The sequence below is a fragment of the Oncorhynchus mykiss genome, chromosome 10, assembly GCF_057628025.1.
Source record: "Oncorhynchus mykiss isolate SJ-2025 chromosome 10, ASM5762802v1, whole genome shotgun sequence".
In the NCBI taxonomy this organism is placed as follows: domain Eukaryota; kingdom Metazoa; phylum Chordata; class Actinopteri; order Salmoniformes; family Salmonidae; genus Oncorhynchus; species Oncorhynchus mykiss.
The window spans coordinates 82,391,836-82,405,660 of record NC_143031.1 but is presented as its reverse complement, the minus strand read 5'-3'; the positions used below and the strand labels follow the sequence as shown (position 1 = coordinate 82,405,660).

At 48.1% G+C, this 13,825-nt stretch overlaps 1 protein-coding gene across 10 annotated transcripts in view; it reads left to right on the top strand.

Annotated features, from left to right (window-relative positions):
* LOC149980500 (lysine-specific demethylase 4C-like) overlaps positions 1 to 13,825 on the top strand; it is a 54,869-nt gene that overhangs the window by 11,092 nt on the left and 29,952 nt on the right. For 7 of the 10 annotated variants that reach the window (XM_090188113.1, XM_090188112.1, XM_090188108.1 and 4 more), the window contains exons 6-11: positions 2,490 to 2,539; positions 2,746 to 2,849; positions 4,733 to 4,870; positions 6,090 to 6,280; positions 7,143 to 7,348; positions 8,643 to 11,422. In XM_090188113.1, the coding sequence (XP_090044239.1) occupies positions 2,490 to 2,539; positions 2,746 to 2,849; positions 4,733 to 4,870; positions 6,090 to 6,280; positions 7,143 to 7,348; positions 8,643 to 11,422 (3,469 nt within the window). The remainder of the gene's footprint in view (positions 1 to 2,489; positions 2,540 to 2,745; positions 2,850 to 4,732; positions 4,871 to 6,089; positions 6,281 to 7,142; positions 7,349 to 8,642; positions 11,423 to 13,825) is intronic. The other 3 variants (XM_090188115.1, XM_090188114.1, XM_090188110.1) reach the window with 1 other exon arrangement.

Genomic DNA, 13,825 nt, shown 5'->3' with positions numbered 1-13,825 from the left:
CCCTCTCTCCCTGTTTCCACCTCCCTCTCTCCCTGTTTCCACCTCCCTCTCTCCCTCTTTCCACCTCCTTCTCTCCCTGTTTCCACCTCCCTCTCTCCCTGTTTCCACCTCCCTCTCTCCCTGTTTCCACCTCCCTCTCTCCCCCTTTCCACCTCCCTCTCTCCCCCTTTCCACCTCCCTCTCTCCCTCTTTCCACCTCCCTCTCTCCCTCTTTCCACCTCCCTCTCTCCCTCTTTCCACCTCCCTCTCTCCCTCTTTCCACCTCCCTCTCTCCCTGTTTCCACCTCCCTCTCTCCCTGTTTCCACCTCCCTCTCTCCCCCTTTCCACCTCCCTCTCTCCCTCTTTCCACCTCCCTCTTTCCACCTCCCTCTCTCACCCTTTCCACCTCCCTCTCTCCCTCTTTCCACCTCCCTCTCTCCACCTCCCTCTCTCCCCCTTTCCACCTCACTCTCTCCCCCTTTCCACCTCACTCTCTCTCTCTCTTTCCACCTCCCTCTCTCCCTCTTTCCACCTCCCTCTCTCCCTCTTTCCACCTCCCTCTCTCCCTCTTTCCACCTCCCTCTCTCCCTCTTTCCACCTCCCTCTCTCCCCCTTTACACCTCCCTCTCTCCCCCTTTACACCTCCCTCTCTCCCTCTTTCCACCTCCCTCTCTCCCTCTTTCCACCTCCCTCTCTCCCCCTTTCCACCTCCCTCTCTCCCTCTTTCCACCTCCCTCTCTCCCTCTTTCCACCTCCCTCTCTCCCTCTTTCCACCTCCCTCTCTCCACCTCCCTCTCTCCCTGTTTCCACCTCCCTCTCTCATTGTTTCCACCTCCCTCTCTCCCTCTTTCCACCTCCCTCTCTCCCTCTTTCCACCTCCCTCTTTCCACCTCCCTCTCTCCCCCTTTCCACCTCCCTCTCTCCCTCTTTCCACCTCCCTCTCTCCCTCTTTCCACCTCCCTCTTTCCACCTCCCTCTTTCCACCTCCCTCTCTCCCTCTTTACACCTCCCTCTCTCCCTCTTTCCACCTCCCTCTCTCCCTCTTTCCACCTCCCTCTCTCCCCCTTTCCACCTCACTCTCTCCCCCTTTCCACCTCCCTCTCTCTCTCTTTCCACCTCCCTCTCTCCCTCTTTCCACCTCCCTCTCTCCCTGTTTCCACCTCCCTCTCTCCCTGTTTCCACCTCCCTCTCTCCCTCTTTCCACCTCCCTCTCTCCCTCTTTCCACCTCCCTCTCTCCCTCTTTCCACCTCCCTCTCTCCCTCTTTCCACCTCCCTCTTTCCACCTCCCTCTCTCCCCCTTTACACCTCCCTCTTTCCACCTCCCTCTCTCCCTCTTTCCACCTCCCTCTCTCCCCCTTTCCACCTCCCTCTCTCCCCCTTTCCACCTCCCTCTCTCCCCCTTTCCACCTCCCTCTCTCCCTCTTTCCACCTCCCTCTCTCCCTCTTTCCACCTCCCTCTCTCTCTCTTTCCATCTCCCCCTCTTTCCACCTCCCCCTTTCCACCTCCCTCTCTCCCTCTTTCCATCTCCCCCTCTTTCCACCTCCCCCTTTCCACATCCCTCTCTCCCTCTTTCCACCTCCCTCTCCCTCCCTCAGTCTCCCCATCTTTCTCTTCCCCTGGAGGTATACTGCTGTTCATTAGAGCAGGAAGCCCTGCAACACACATGGTTCTCACCTCTCCCCACTTAGACACATTTCCCTGGAGGGGAGGACCACCAAGAAGCTCTTCTCTCAACCCCTCCTCACCTCTCACCTCTCCCACTCCTGGGGCAGTCCTCCCTCTCCCCTTACACTCACATACACACACACCCTTACCTCAGACTGATAGTTGAATATGGGCTTCTGATGGGGGAGAAGAGGTGTAATGGCTCAGAACCCTGAGGGAGTTCTACAGAGTTCTATTAGAGTTCTACAAGAGTTCTACAAGAGTTCTACAGAGTTCTACAGAGTTCTACAGAGTTCTACAGAGTTCTACAGAGTTCCATGTCAGGAACTTTAGAATAGGTAGAATTCCAAGGCTCACCACTAGGGGCCAGTATTGTCAGTGTAGAGGATGACACATCTAAACAGTTTGTCTCATACATAACACCTACCCACACACTAGTTTACTATATTCACCTTCTGTGTTAACCTGACAAACATTGTCTCTGTCTACAGCTATATTAACATTAGACACATTGTCTATATTAACATCAGACACATTGTCTATATTAACATTAGACACATTGTCTATATTAACATCAGACACATTGTCTATATTAACATCAGACACATTGTCTATATTAACATCAGACACATTGTCTATATTAACAGACACATTGTCTATATTAACAGACACATTGTCTCTGTCTACAGGTATATTAACATTAGACACATTGTCTATATTAACAGACACATTGTCTCTGTCTACAGGTATATTAACATTAGACACATTGTCTCTGTCTACAGGTATATTAACATTAGACACATTGTCTATATTAACATCAGACACATTGTCTCTGTCTACAGGTATGCCATCCCCCCTGAGCATGGGAAGAGACTGGAGAGACTGGCTACAGGTAATCTTAGTTTAACTAGATGAAATATTAAGTAAAAAGTAGAACACTGAGACATCGTTTTGACAATAACTGGGCTGCCCGTCTAAACGCGGTCTTAGGAGGATAGACCTAAATTATTGTACCCAATAGCACCGTGTTGACTCTGTCAATCTATCTAACAGTCTCTCCACGTTGTGTGTGTGTGTGTGTGTGTGTGTGTGTTCCAGGTTTCTTCCCCAACGGGTTTAAAGGGTGTGAGGCTTTTCTCCGTCACAAGATGACCCTGATCTCCCCTTCTATCCTGAAGAAGTACAGCATCCCCTTCGACAAGGTGAGACAAACTGACTGTCTTAACTGTCACTTTTTAAAACCCTTTCATCTCAACTGTCACTTTTTAAAAGCCTTTCATCTCAACTGTCACTTTTTAAAAGCCTTTCATCTCAACTGTCACTTTTTAAAAGCCTTTCATCTCAACTGTCACTTTTTAAAAGCCTTTCATCTCAACTGTCACTTTTTAAAAGCCTTTCATCTCAACTGTCACTTTTTAAAAGCCTTTCATCTCAACTGTCACTTTTTAAAACCCTTTCATCTCAACTGTCACTTTTTAAAAGCCTTTCATCTTAATTAACTGTCACTTTTTAAAAGCCTTTCATCTTAATTAACTGTCACTTTTTAAAAGCCTTTCATCTCAACTGTCACTTTTTAAAACCCTTTCATCTCAACTGTCACTTTTTAAAACCCTTTCATCTCAACTGTCACTTTTTAAAAGCCTTTCATCTCAACTGTCACTTTTTAAAAGCCTTTCATCTCAACTGTCACTTTTTAAAACCCTTTCATCTCAACTGTCACTTTTTAAAAGCCTTTCATCTCAACTGTCACTTTTTAAAAGCCTTTCATCTCAACTGTCACTTTTTAAAAGCCTTTCATCTCAACTGTCACTTTTTAAAACCCTTTCATCTCAACTGTCACTTTTTAAAAGCCTTTCATCTCAACTGTCACTTTTTAAAACCCTTTCATCTCAACTGTCACTTTTTAAAACCCTTTCATCTCAACTGTCACTTTTTAAAACCCTTTCATCTCAACTGTCACTACAACATAGTGTAGAAGTGTGTTCTAACACTATCACCTATCACTATCGCCTTCTAGTCATCTGTACCAACATTACAACAGCTCTTCACTTTAGTTGATTGTCTTTATGTATTGACTGGTTGTATATAGTCTTACAGTTTACTGCTGAGAACCCTAACCTGGTCGTCATTAGGATACGTTAACTATCCTGAGATACTGTCTGGACCTGGTCGTCATTAGGAGAGAGGTTGTGTATATGTGGGTTACCTAACCTTGTCGTCATTAGGAGAGAGGTTGTGTATATGTGAGATACCTAACCCTAACCTGGTCGTCATTAGGAGAGAGGTTGTGTATATGTGTGATACCTAACCCTAACCTGGTCGTCATCAGGAGAGAGGTTGTGTATATGTGAGATACCTAACCCTAACCTGGTCGTCATTAGGAGAGAGGTTGTGTATATGTGAGATACCTAACCCTAACGTGGTCGTCATTAGGAGAGAGGTTGTGTATATGTGAGATACCTAACCCTAACGTGGTCGTCATTAGGAGAGAGGTTGTGTATATGTGAGAGACCTAACCCTAACCTGGTCGTCATTAGGAGAGAGGTTGTGTATATGTGAGAGACCTAACCCTAACCTGGTCGTCATTAGGAGAGAGGTTGTGTATATGTGAGATACCTAACCCTAACCTGGTCGTCATTAGGAGAGAGGTTGTGTATATGTGAGATACCTAACCCTAACCTGGTCGTCATCAGGAGAGAGGTTGTGTATATGTGAGATACCTAACCCTAACCTGGTCGTCATTAGGAGAGAGGTTGTGTATATGTGAGACTGATACGTTAACTATCCTGAGATACTGTCTGGACCTGGTCGTCATTAGGAGAGAGGTTGTGTATATGTGAGACTGATACGTTAACTATCCTGAGATACTGTCTGGACCTGGTCGTCATTAGGAGAGAGGTTGTGTATATCTGGTAGAGACTGTGAGGCTGATACGTTAACTAGATTAACACAAGTGATCCTGCCGACAGCAGTGTGGGAGATTCTCTTTTCTGTCAAGGGATCTCAAAAGGGGACAAATTGATAGAGGAAATGTTCCAGTGGTTTTGTCCTCAATAACTCCCTCCTCCCCCCCCTCTCTCTCCAGATCACCCAGGAGGCAGGAGAGTTTATGATCACCTTTCCCTATGGCTACCACGCTGGCTTCAACCACGGCTTCAACTGTGCCGAGTCGACCAACTTCGCCAGCGTCCGATGGATCGACTACGGCAAGGTGGCCACTCAGGTAAGATGAAGAGAACACCACACTGTTTACTCTGAGCTGTTTCTGTTGTGTGTATTTCCACGTGGAACCAGGGACCCCTCCAGAACTATGGTCAGTACCTCTGGGGGGGAGGCAGTACTTCTGGGTCTCAGGGCAGGTGATGTCACTTTCACAATGGAAGCTTCTAGCACACACAGCTAACAAGCTAGACGTTCTACTTTCCCTACGCACACAGCTAACAAGCTAGAGATTCTACTTCCCCCTGGACACACAGCTAACAAGCTAGAGATTCTACTTCCCCCTGGACACACAGCTAACAAGCTAGAGATTCTACTTCCCCCTGGACACACAGCTAACAAGCTAGAGATTCTACTTCCCCCTGGACACACAGCTAACAAGCTAGAGATTCTACTTCCCCCTGGACACACTGCTAACAAGCTAGAGATTCTACTTCCCCCTGGACACACAGCTAACAAGCTAGAGATTCTAATTCCCCCTGGACACACACAGCTAACAAGCTAGAGATTCTGCTTCCCCTGGACACACTGCTAACAAGCTAGAGATTCTACTTCCCCCTGCACACACAGCTAACAAGCTAGAGATTCTACTTCCCCTGGACACACACAGCTAACAAGCTAGAGATTCTACTTCCCCCTGCACACAGCTAACAAGCTAGAGATTCTACTTCCCCCTGGACACACAGCTAACAAGCTAGAGATTCTACTTCCCCCTGCACACAGCTAACAAGCTAGAGATTCTACTTCCCCCTGGACACACAGCTAACAAGCTAGAGATTCTACTTCCCCCTGGACACACAGCTAACAAGCTAGAGATTCTAGTATGCTAGTCTGGTTCCTAACCCTCCTCCCTACCTCTCTAGTCTCCATTTGTGGAGAGGTTCCACACTAAATAGTATGCTAGTCTGGTTCCTAACCCTCCTCCCTACCTCTCTAGTCTCCATTTGTGGAGAGGTTCCACACTAAATAGTATGCTAGTCTGGTTCCTAACCCCCCTCCCTACCTCTCTAGTCTCCATTTGTGGAGAGGTTCCACACTAAATAGTATGCTAGTCTGGTTCCTAACCCCCCTCCCTACCTCTCTAGTCTCCATTTGTGGAGAGGTTCCACACTAAATAGTATGCTAGTCTGGTTCCTAACCCTCCTCCCTTCCTCTCTAGTCTCCATTTGTGGAGAGGTTCCACACTAAATAGTATGCTAACTCCCTTCTCCCCTCCTCCCTAGTGTACATGCAGTAAAGACATGGTGAAGATCAGCATGGATCCCTTTGTGAAGTGGTTCCAACCGGACCGCTATGCCGTGTGGAAGCTGGGGAAAGACTCCTGTCCTCTGGACCACACCCGAGCCACGCCCGCCACCACCCCAGAACTGCAGAACTGGCTTCAGCGCAGCCGGGTCAAGACCCCTGTGAACAGGTATGAGGATGGAGGGAGAGAGGAGGAGTATGTGGATGGAGGGAGGTAGGGGTGTGGGAGGAGGAGGGGGATGGAAGGGTGAGGGAGGAGGAGGGGGATGGGGAGGGAGGGGTGTGGGAGGAGGGGGATGGAAGGGTGAGGGAGGAGGAGGGGGATGGAGAGGTGTGGGAGGACGATGGGGATGGAGGGGTGTGGAAGAAGGATGGAGGATAGGGATGGGGGGAGAGAGGGAGAGGGAGGATGGGGATGGAGGGAGAGGAGGAGGGTGGGAGGAGGAGGGAGGAGTTTGGATGGATGGAGGGAGGGAGGGGTGTGGGAGGAGGATGGGGATGGAGGGGTGTGGGAGGAGGAGGATGGGGAGGGAGGGGTGTGGGAGGAGGAGGGATGAGTTTGGAGGGGTGTGGGAGGAGGAAGGACGAGTTTGGATGGAGGGAGGGAGGGAGGGGTGTGGGAGGAGGAAGGAAGAGTTTGGATGGAGGGAGGGAGGGGTGTGGGAGGAGGGAGGAGTTTGGATGGGAGGGAGGGGTGTGGGAGGAGGAGGGAGGAGTTTGGAAGTGTGTGTGAACATGCATTGAATATATATACATATATATATATATATATATATATATATATATATTACTTCCAAACTCCTCCCTCCTCCCACACCCCTCCCTCCCATCCAAACTCCTCCCTCCTCCCACACCCCTATCCCCATCCAAACTCCTCCCTCCTCCTCCCACACCCCTATCCCCATCCAAACTCCTCCCTCCTCCTCCCACACCCCTCCATCCCCATCCAAATATATATATATTTATATATATTTTAAATTGTTCTGAATATGTGGCATGTCAAAGAGATGCTAAATGTGTCCCCTTTACAGCAGCCTCTCACACCCACGGACCAGATCCAAGCGCCTGAGGACCAGCGAGGAGCCTGTCGCCTTGGAAGGGTGCTCTGTCCTGGGAAGGAGGAGGGGCCTCGGAGGCACCCTGGGTCCCAAGGTCCGGAGAGGCTGCAGGGCTGGGGAGGATGAGGACGATGAGGAGGAAGGAGAGGATCAGACTGAGAATACACTCCGGCTCCCTGGTAAGAGATTAGTTGATTTGATTCTGAATGATTTATTGATCGATGGTAAGAGATCCTATTAAATGACTAGAGGGGCTATGTCATGAACCTTTGACGTTCCAGAATGGGGTGAAAATGTCAGCCATATTGGTCAGGGAGAAATCCAAACCAGTCTAATTGGAATGAATGGCAGTAGAGGCATAATTCTGCGACTTAAAATAAAACTAAGGTGTGTGATATATCAGAAATTGTGCAATAGAATTATTGTCAACCTAAAATATTGTCCAAAAAAAATGAATGGGAACCATTTGTCTAAAACAGTCTGGCTAACTAACAGATATACAGTGCAGACGAAATTCGTTAACTTCGTTATTTTACACCATGTCTTATAAACAGCACTGGCAAAGCGTGGTTGACCAACTCCCTGACCAAAATGGCTGCCCTTTATCCCATCATAAGAAGGTTAATGTCCATTCTAGAATTGTAATTCCTAATTCTATGGGTAACTCATCATAAGAAGGTTCATGTCCATTCTAGAATTGTAATTCCTAATTCTATGGGTAACACATCATAAGCAGGTTCATGTCCATTCTAGAATTGTAATTCCTAATTCTATGGCTACCCCATCATAAGCAGGTTCATGTCCATTCTAGAATTGTAATTCCTAATTCTATGGCTACCCCATCATAAGCAGGTTCATGTCCATTCTAGAATTGTAATTCCTAATTCTATGGCTAACTCATCATAAGCAGGTTCATGTCCATTCTAGAATTGTAATTCCTAATTCTATGGCTAACTCATCATAAGCAGGTTCATGTCCATTCTAGAATTGTAATTCCTAATTCTATGGCTAACCCATCATAAGAAGGTTCATGTCCATTCTAGAATTGTAATTCCTAATTCTATGGCTAACTCATCATAAGCAGGTTCATGTCCATTCTATAATTATCATTCCTAATTCTATGGCTAACCCATCATAAGCAGGTTCATGTCCATTCTAGAATTGTAATTCCTAATTCTATGGCTAACCCATCATAAGCAGGTTCATGTCCATTCTAGAATTGTCATTCCTAATTCTATGGGTAACACATCATAAGAAGGTTCATGTCCATTCTAGAATTGTAATTCCTAATTCTATGCGTTAGAGATCCAAACGGACCCAAGCCTTTTTCTTCTGTTAAATCTTCTGGATTCGAGTCCATGTAGACTAATATTTTATCATTCAAATGTTGTTGTTTTTTGACCATCTCAAAGTTATTTTTTATTATTTTTTTTTATCTGAGAGTGGATTTTCTGTTGTGTCTCTGTTCCACAGGTCCTTGTCGGCAGATGTGTGTGGTGAAAGTCAACAGAATGGAAGTGGAGAGTGACCGGTTGGCCTTCCCCTGTCCTCCTGAACCTCTGCGCCCCTCGTCTTTCCCCTCTCTCTCTTCCGACTTCTCTTCTCGCCCCTCTCCCTCTCTGACCCCTGTCTCAGTGGACACCACAGAACAAGGGACAGGGGTAGGGACTCACCCCTCCTCACCCCATCTGCATCCCACTAACCCCCCACAGCACCCCTCGGGGTCAGAGTTCGCAGAGGTCATCAAAGGACCCCGTCAGAGGTCCGAGGCTGCCCCAACACCTGCCCGATCAGAAAGAAGAGAAATCCCCAGAGGACCGTTTAAGTCAGTATGTATAGAATCGACACCACTGGGACAGGTCCCCAAGGACTGCTCTGTGGATGTCCACCCCTCTCCAGACCCCTTACGGACCAGGTTACCTTCCCCCAGAACGGTGCACCCGACTGGGGCTCAGGGGTGTACGGACTCGGCCTGTGGTGGCCCTGGAGCTTTTCAATCAAGTTCTTCTTGCGTAGAGAAGTTGTCTTTTAACCTAACCTCAACCCTAGCCCCCGGCACTGAGTATACAATGGATACGTGTCAAGGTACTGCGGTTAATACTACTACTACTACTACTACTACACACAGCAGTCACACCTCTGAAAGCAAAACACCAGCACTTTACAATGACATTTACACGAACACTGACTCCGGGTCCAGAGGACCTGTTATTTCTGGTTCTGGTCCGGGTCCAGCTAACTTGTTCAGGTGTAGTGAAAAAAACTGCACTCCCGTTGAAAACCGTTCCTCTCTCCCGATGTGTACCACACACAACCGTGTCCCCATACAAAACCCTTCCCTCCTTCCGAGGTGTAGTTTACGAGACCGTTGCCCTCCTCTCCTCCAGAGGAACAACGGGGTGGACATGCCCTTCCTCACTCCAGAACTGTCTGGAGAGACGAGGTTCTGCCCGCCCCTGCCGCCCGTTCTCACCCAGGAGATGCCCTCCCTCACACTCGCCGTCAGCGGAGGTCACGCCGAGATCAAAGGTCAGAGGTCGTCGTCCTCCTCCTCGACTGGCCGACACGGTGGTGCTCTAACCTTACCGGATTTGCCGGGCAGTCACCCGGTCCTCGCCCCCGTGCTCCGACGCGAGACACCCACGACCCTCTCGCCAGGAACGGAAACGTTAACGGACGAGGTGTGCGAGGTGGAGTTGGCGTCAAAGAAGTCGGAGGAAGAGGATTTTCGACCGTTAGCGCCTTACAGCGACTGGCGCTTGGGTTCTGCTGAAGACCACCGTAGACCAGAGCTGGATTTACAGTTAGCGGCTTACGTGGCTAATGCGACTAGCAATGCTCGGCCCAAAATGGCCGCCTCTGATCACAAAATGGCCCCCTCTAGGCACTCTGGTCCAACTGAAGAACACCACCATAGGCCAGAGCTGGAGTTACAGGTAGCAGCTTACGCGGCGGATAGCGCAACTAGCGACGCTCAACCCGAAATGGACGCCTCTCTGCACAAAATGGCCGCCGACGCTTCCCATCTAGAAGCACTACCAATCCAAACATTGTCTGAGGCAGTGCTGACCACCGAGAACCACTGTAGTCGAACCTCCGCGGAGACCCATGCTAGCAATAATAACCACATGCTCTGTGACGTTACACCACTGCCAACGCAGCAAATCCAGAAACACGGGTCCTCGACGGCAACTGCAGCAGTATCCATGGACTCCGACTCAGAAGGATCCTCTCAAAGAGACGATGTATTTAGAGACTCCAGCACTAAGGGTTTATATCTAGCTAGCACCAGTTTGACTTCTAAAGATACGTTGGCCCACTCTTCTGAGCTGAGTGAATTAAATGACCATTCAGCAACAGCAACAGCACAACACCAACACAACCATGACCAAACTCCACACTCAAACATGGATGCCGTTTGTAGTTCCCGAAATGTGGAATCCATTTGTAGTTCCCAAAACGTGGATTCCATTTGTAGTTCCCGAAATGTGGAATCCATTTGTAGTTCCCAAAACGTGGATTCCATTTGTAGTTCCCAAAACGTGGATTCCATTTGTAGTTCCCAAAACGTGGATTCCATTTGTATTTCTCGAAACGTGGACTCTGTTTGTAGTTCCCAAAGTCTCTACCTGGAGCCCAAACCTTTCTCAGACGGCATCTGGAAGAACCTCAACTCCCAGAGTCCTGCGGTGCTCATCGAGAGCCTCCACCACCCGGAGCTCCCCGCCGACTATACCCACGATGCACTACCTTACACCATGTGGACCGAGCCGCAGTGCAAAGAGGTCACGGACCTCGATCACGAAACTGAGACGGACGACCAGGACCCGGAGGGACATGGGGACGGGCCTCTCACCTGGGCCCAGCTGGAGTCCACCTCTCTGGGGTCGGCCGGTGTCGGGGAGCCCCTGGGCCTCTGTGGAGACTTTGAGCTCCAGAGAGGGGAGGTGGAGGCAGCGGAAGCCCTGGCTCTGTGCAGGGAACTGGGGGTGGAGAGGGAGGCCGAGGGGGCTCTAGAACCTGACCCTCCCGGATCGCCCTTGGAGGAGAGACCGGGGGAAGGGGAGGTGTCAGATATGGAAGAGGGAGATTCGGAGGATGAGGGGCAGAGCAGCACGAGGGAAGAGAGTAGTAGTGAGTCATCGGAAGGAGAGGCTGAAGAAGAGGAGGAGGAAGGGGAGGAAGATTATGATAATGATTTGAGCGACTTTGAGTGTGGCGACTCGGGGCTGGAACCTGGAGAGGTTTGCACTGTGCGTATGGCTGCTGAGACACATAAACACGATAAAGCACACACACACACATACGATAACACACACACATACGATAACACACACACACACATATACGATAACACACACACACATACGATAACACACACACACATACGAATTCACACACACACACACATATACGATAACACACACACACACATATACGATAACACACACACACATATACGATCACACACACACACATATACGATAACACACACACACACATATACGATAACGCACACACACACATACGATAACATACACACACATACACACATATACGATAACACACACACATATACGATAACACACACACACACATATACGATAACACACACACACACATATACGATAACACACACACATATACGATAACACACACACACACACATACGATAACACACACACACACACACACACATATACGATAACACACACACACATATACGATAACACACACACACATATACGATAACGCACACACACACATACGATAACACACACACACATATACGATAACACACACACACATATACGATAACACACACACATATACGATAACACACACACACACATACACGATAACACACACACACACACATATACGATAACACACACACATATACGATAATGCACACACATATACGATAACACACACACACACATATACGATAACACACACACACATATACGATAACGCACACACACACATACACACATATACGATAACACACACACACATACGATAACACACACACATACGATAACACACACACACACATATACGATAACACACACACATATACGATAACACACACACACACATACGATAACACACACACACATATACGATAACACACACACACATATACGATAACACACACACATATACGATAACACACACACACATATACGATAACACACACACATATACGATAATGCACACACATATACGATAACACACACACACACATATACGATAACGCACACACACACACATACGATAACACACACACACATACACACATATACGATAACACACACATATACGATAATGCACACACATATACGATAACACACACACACACATATACGATAACGCACACACACACACATACGATAACACACACACATACGATAACACACACACACACACACACACATATACGATAACACACACACACATATACGATAACACACACACATACGATAACACACACACACATACACACATATATGATAATGCACACACACATACGATAACACACACACTTTGGAAAATGCCCATTTCAATCCATCTGATTATCTTTTCAACACCATGTTATGTAAATATCTATATTTAATCCAAGACTGGTTTTATTATGCGTTTCAGAAATGTACCGCTGACATTAGTTCCCTCGTTTAGCTGCACGGCGACCTTAGGTTTGTCCCAATTGGCACCCTGTTCCCTATATAGGGCATTCATTTTGAACAGGGGCTTAGTCAAAATATCCCTATTCGGGCCCCGGTCAAAATATCCCTATTGGGGCCCAGGTCAAAATATCCCTATTGGGGCCCAGGTCAAAATATCCCTATTGGGGCCCAGGTCAAAATATCCCTATTGGGGCCCAGGTCAAAATATCCCTATTGGGGCCCAGGTCAAAATATCCCTATTGGGGCCCAGGTCAAAATATCCCTATTCGGGCCCCAGTCAAAATATCCCTATTGGGGCCCAGGTCAAAATATCCCTATTGGGGCCCAGGTCAAAATATCCCTATTGGGGCCCAGGTCAAAATATCCCTATTCGGGCCCCAGTCAAAATATCCCTATTGGGGCCCAGGTCAAAATATCCCTATTGGGGCCCAGGTCAAAATATCCCTATTGGGGCCCAGGTCAAAATATCCCTATTGGGGCCCAGGTCAAAATATCCCTATTGGGGCCCAGGTCAAAATATCCCTATTGGGGCCCAGGTCAAAATATCCCTATTGGGGCCCAGGTCAAAATATCCCTATTGGGGCCCAGGTCAAAATATCCCTATTCGGGCCTCGGGCAAAATATCCCTATTGGGGCCCCGGTCAAAATATCCCTATTGGGGCCCCTGTCAAAATATCCCTATTGGGGCCCCGGTCAAAATATCCCTATTGGGGCCCCTGTCAAAATATCCCTATTGGGGCCCTAGCCAATTTACTCCCCTATGGGCCCCGGTCAATGTGGTGCACTATGGAATAGGGTGTCATTTGGGGGGGCAACGACACCTTTAAACTTTGAACCCTGACCACTGTTCTCTTCCAGTATCCAGCTGCACCACACACACACCAATGACATTTGACCCCCTGTCTTTCCCAGTACCCTGCTGCTCCATACACACACCAATGACATTTGACCCCCTGTCTTTCCCAG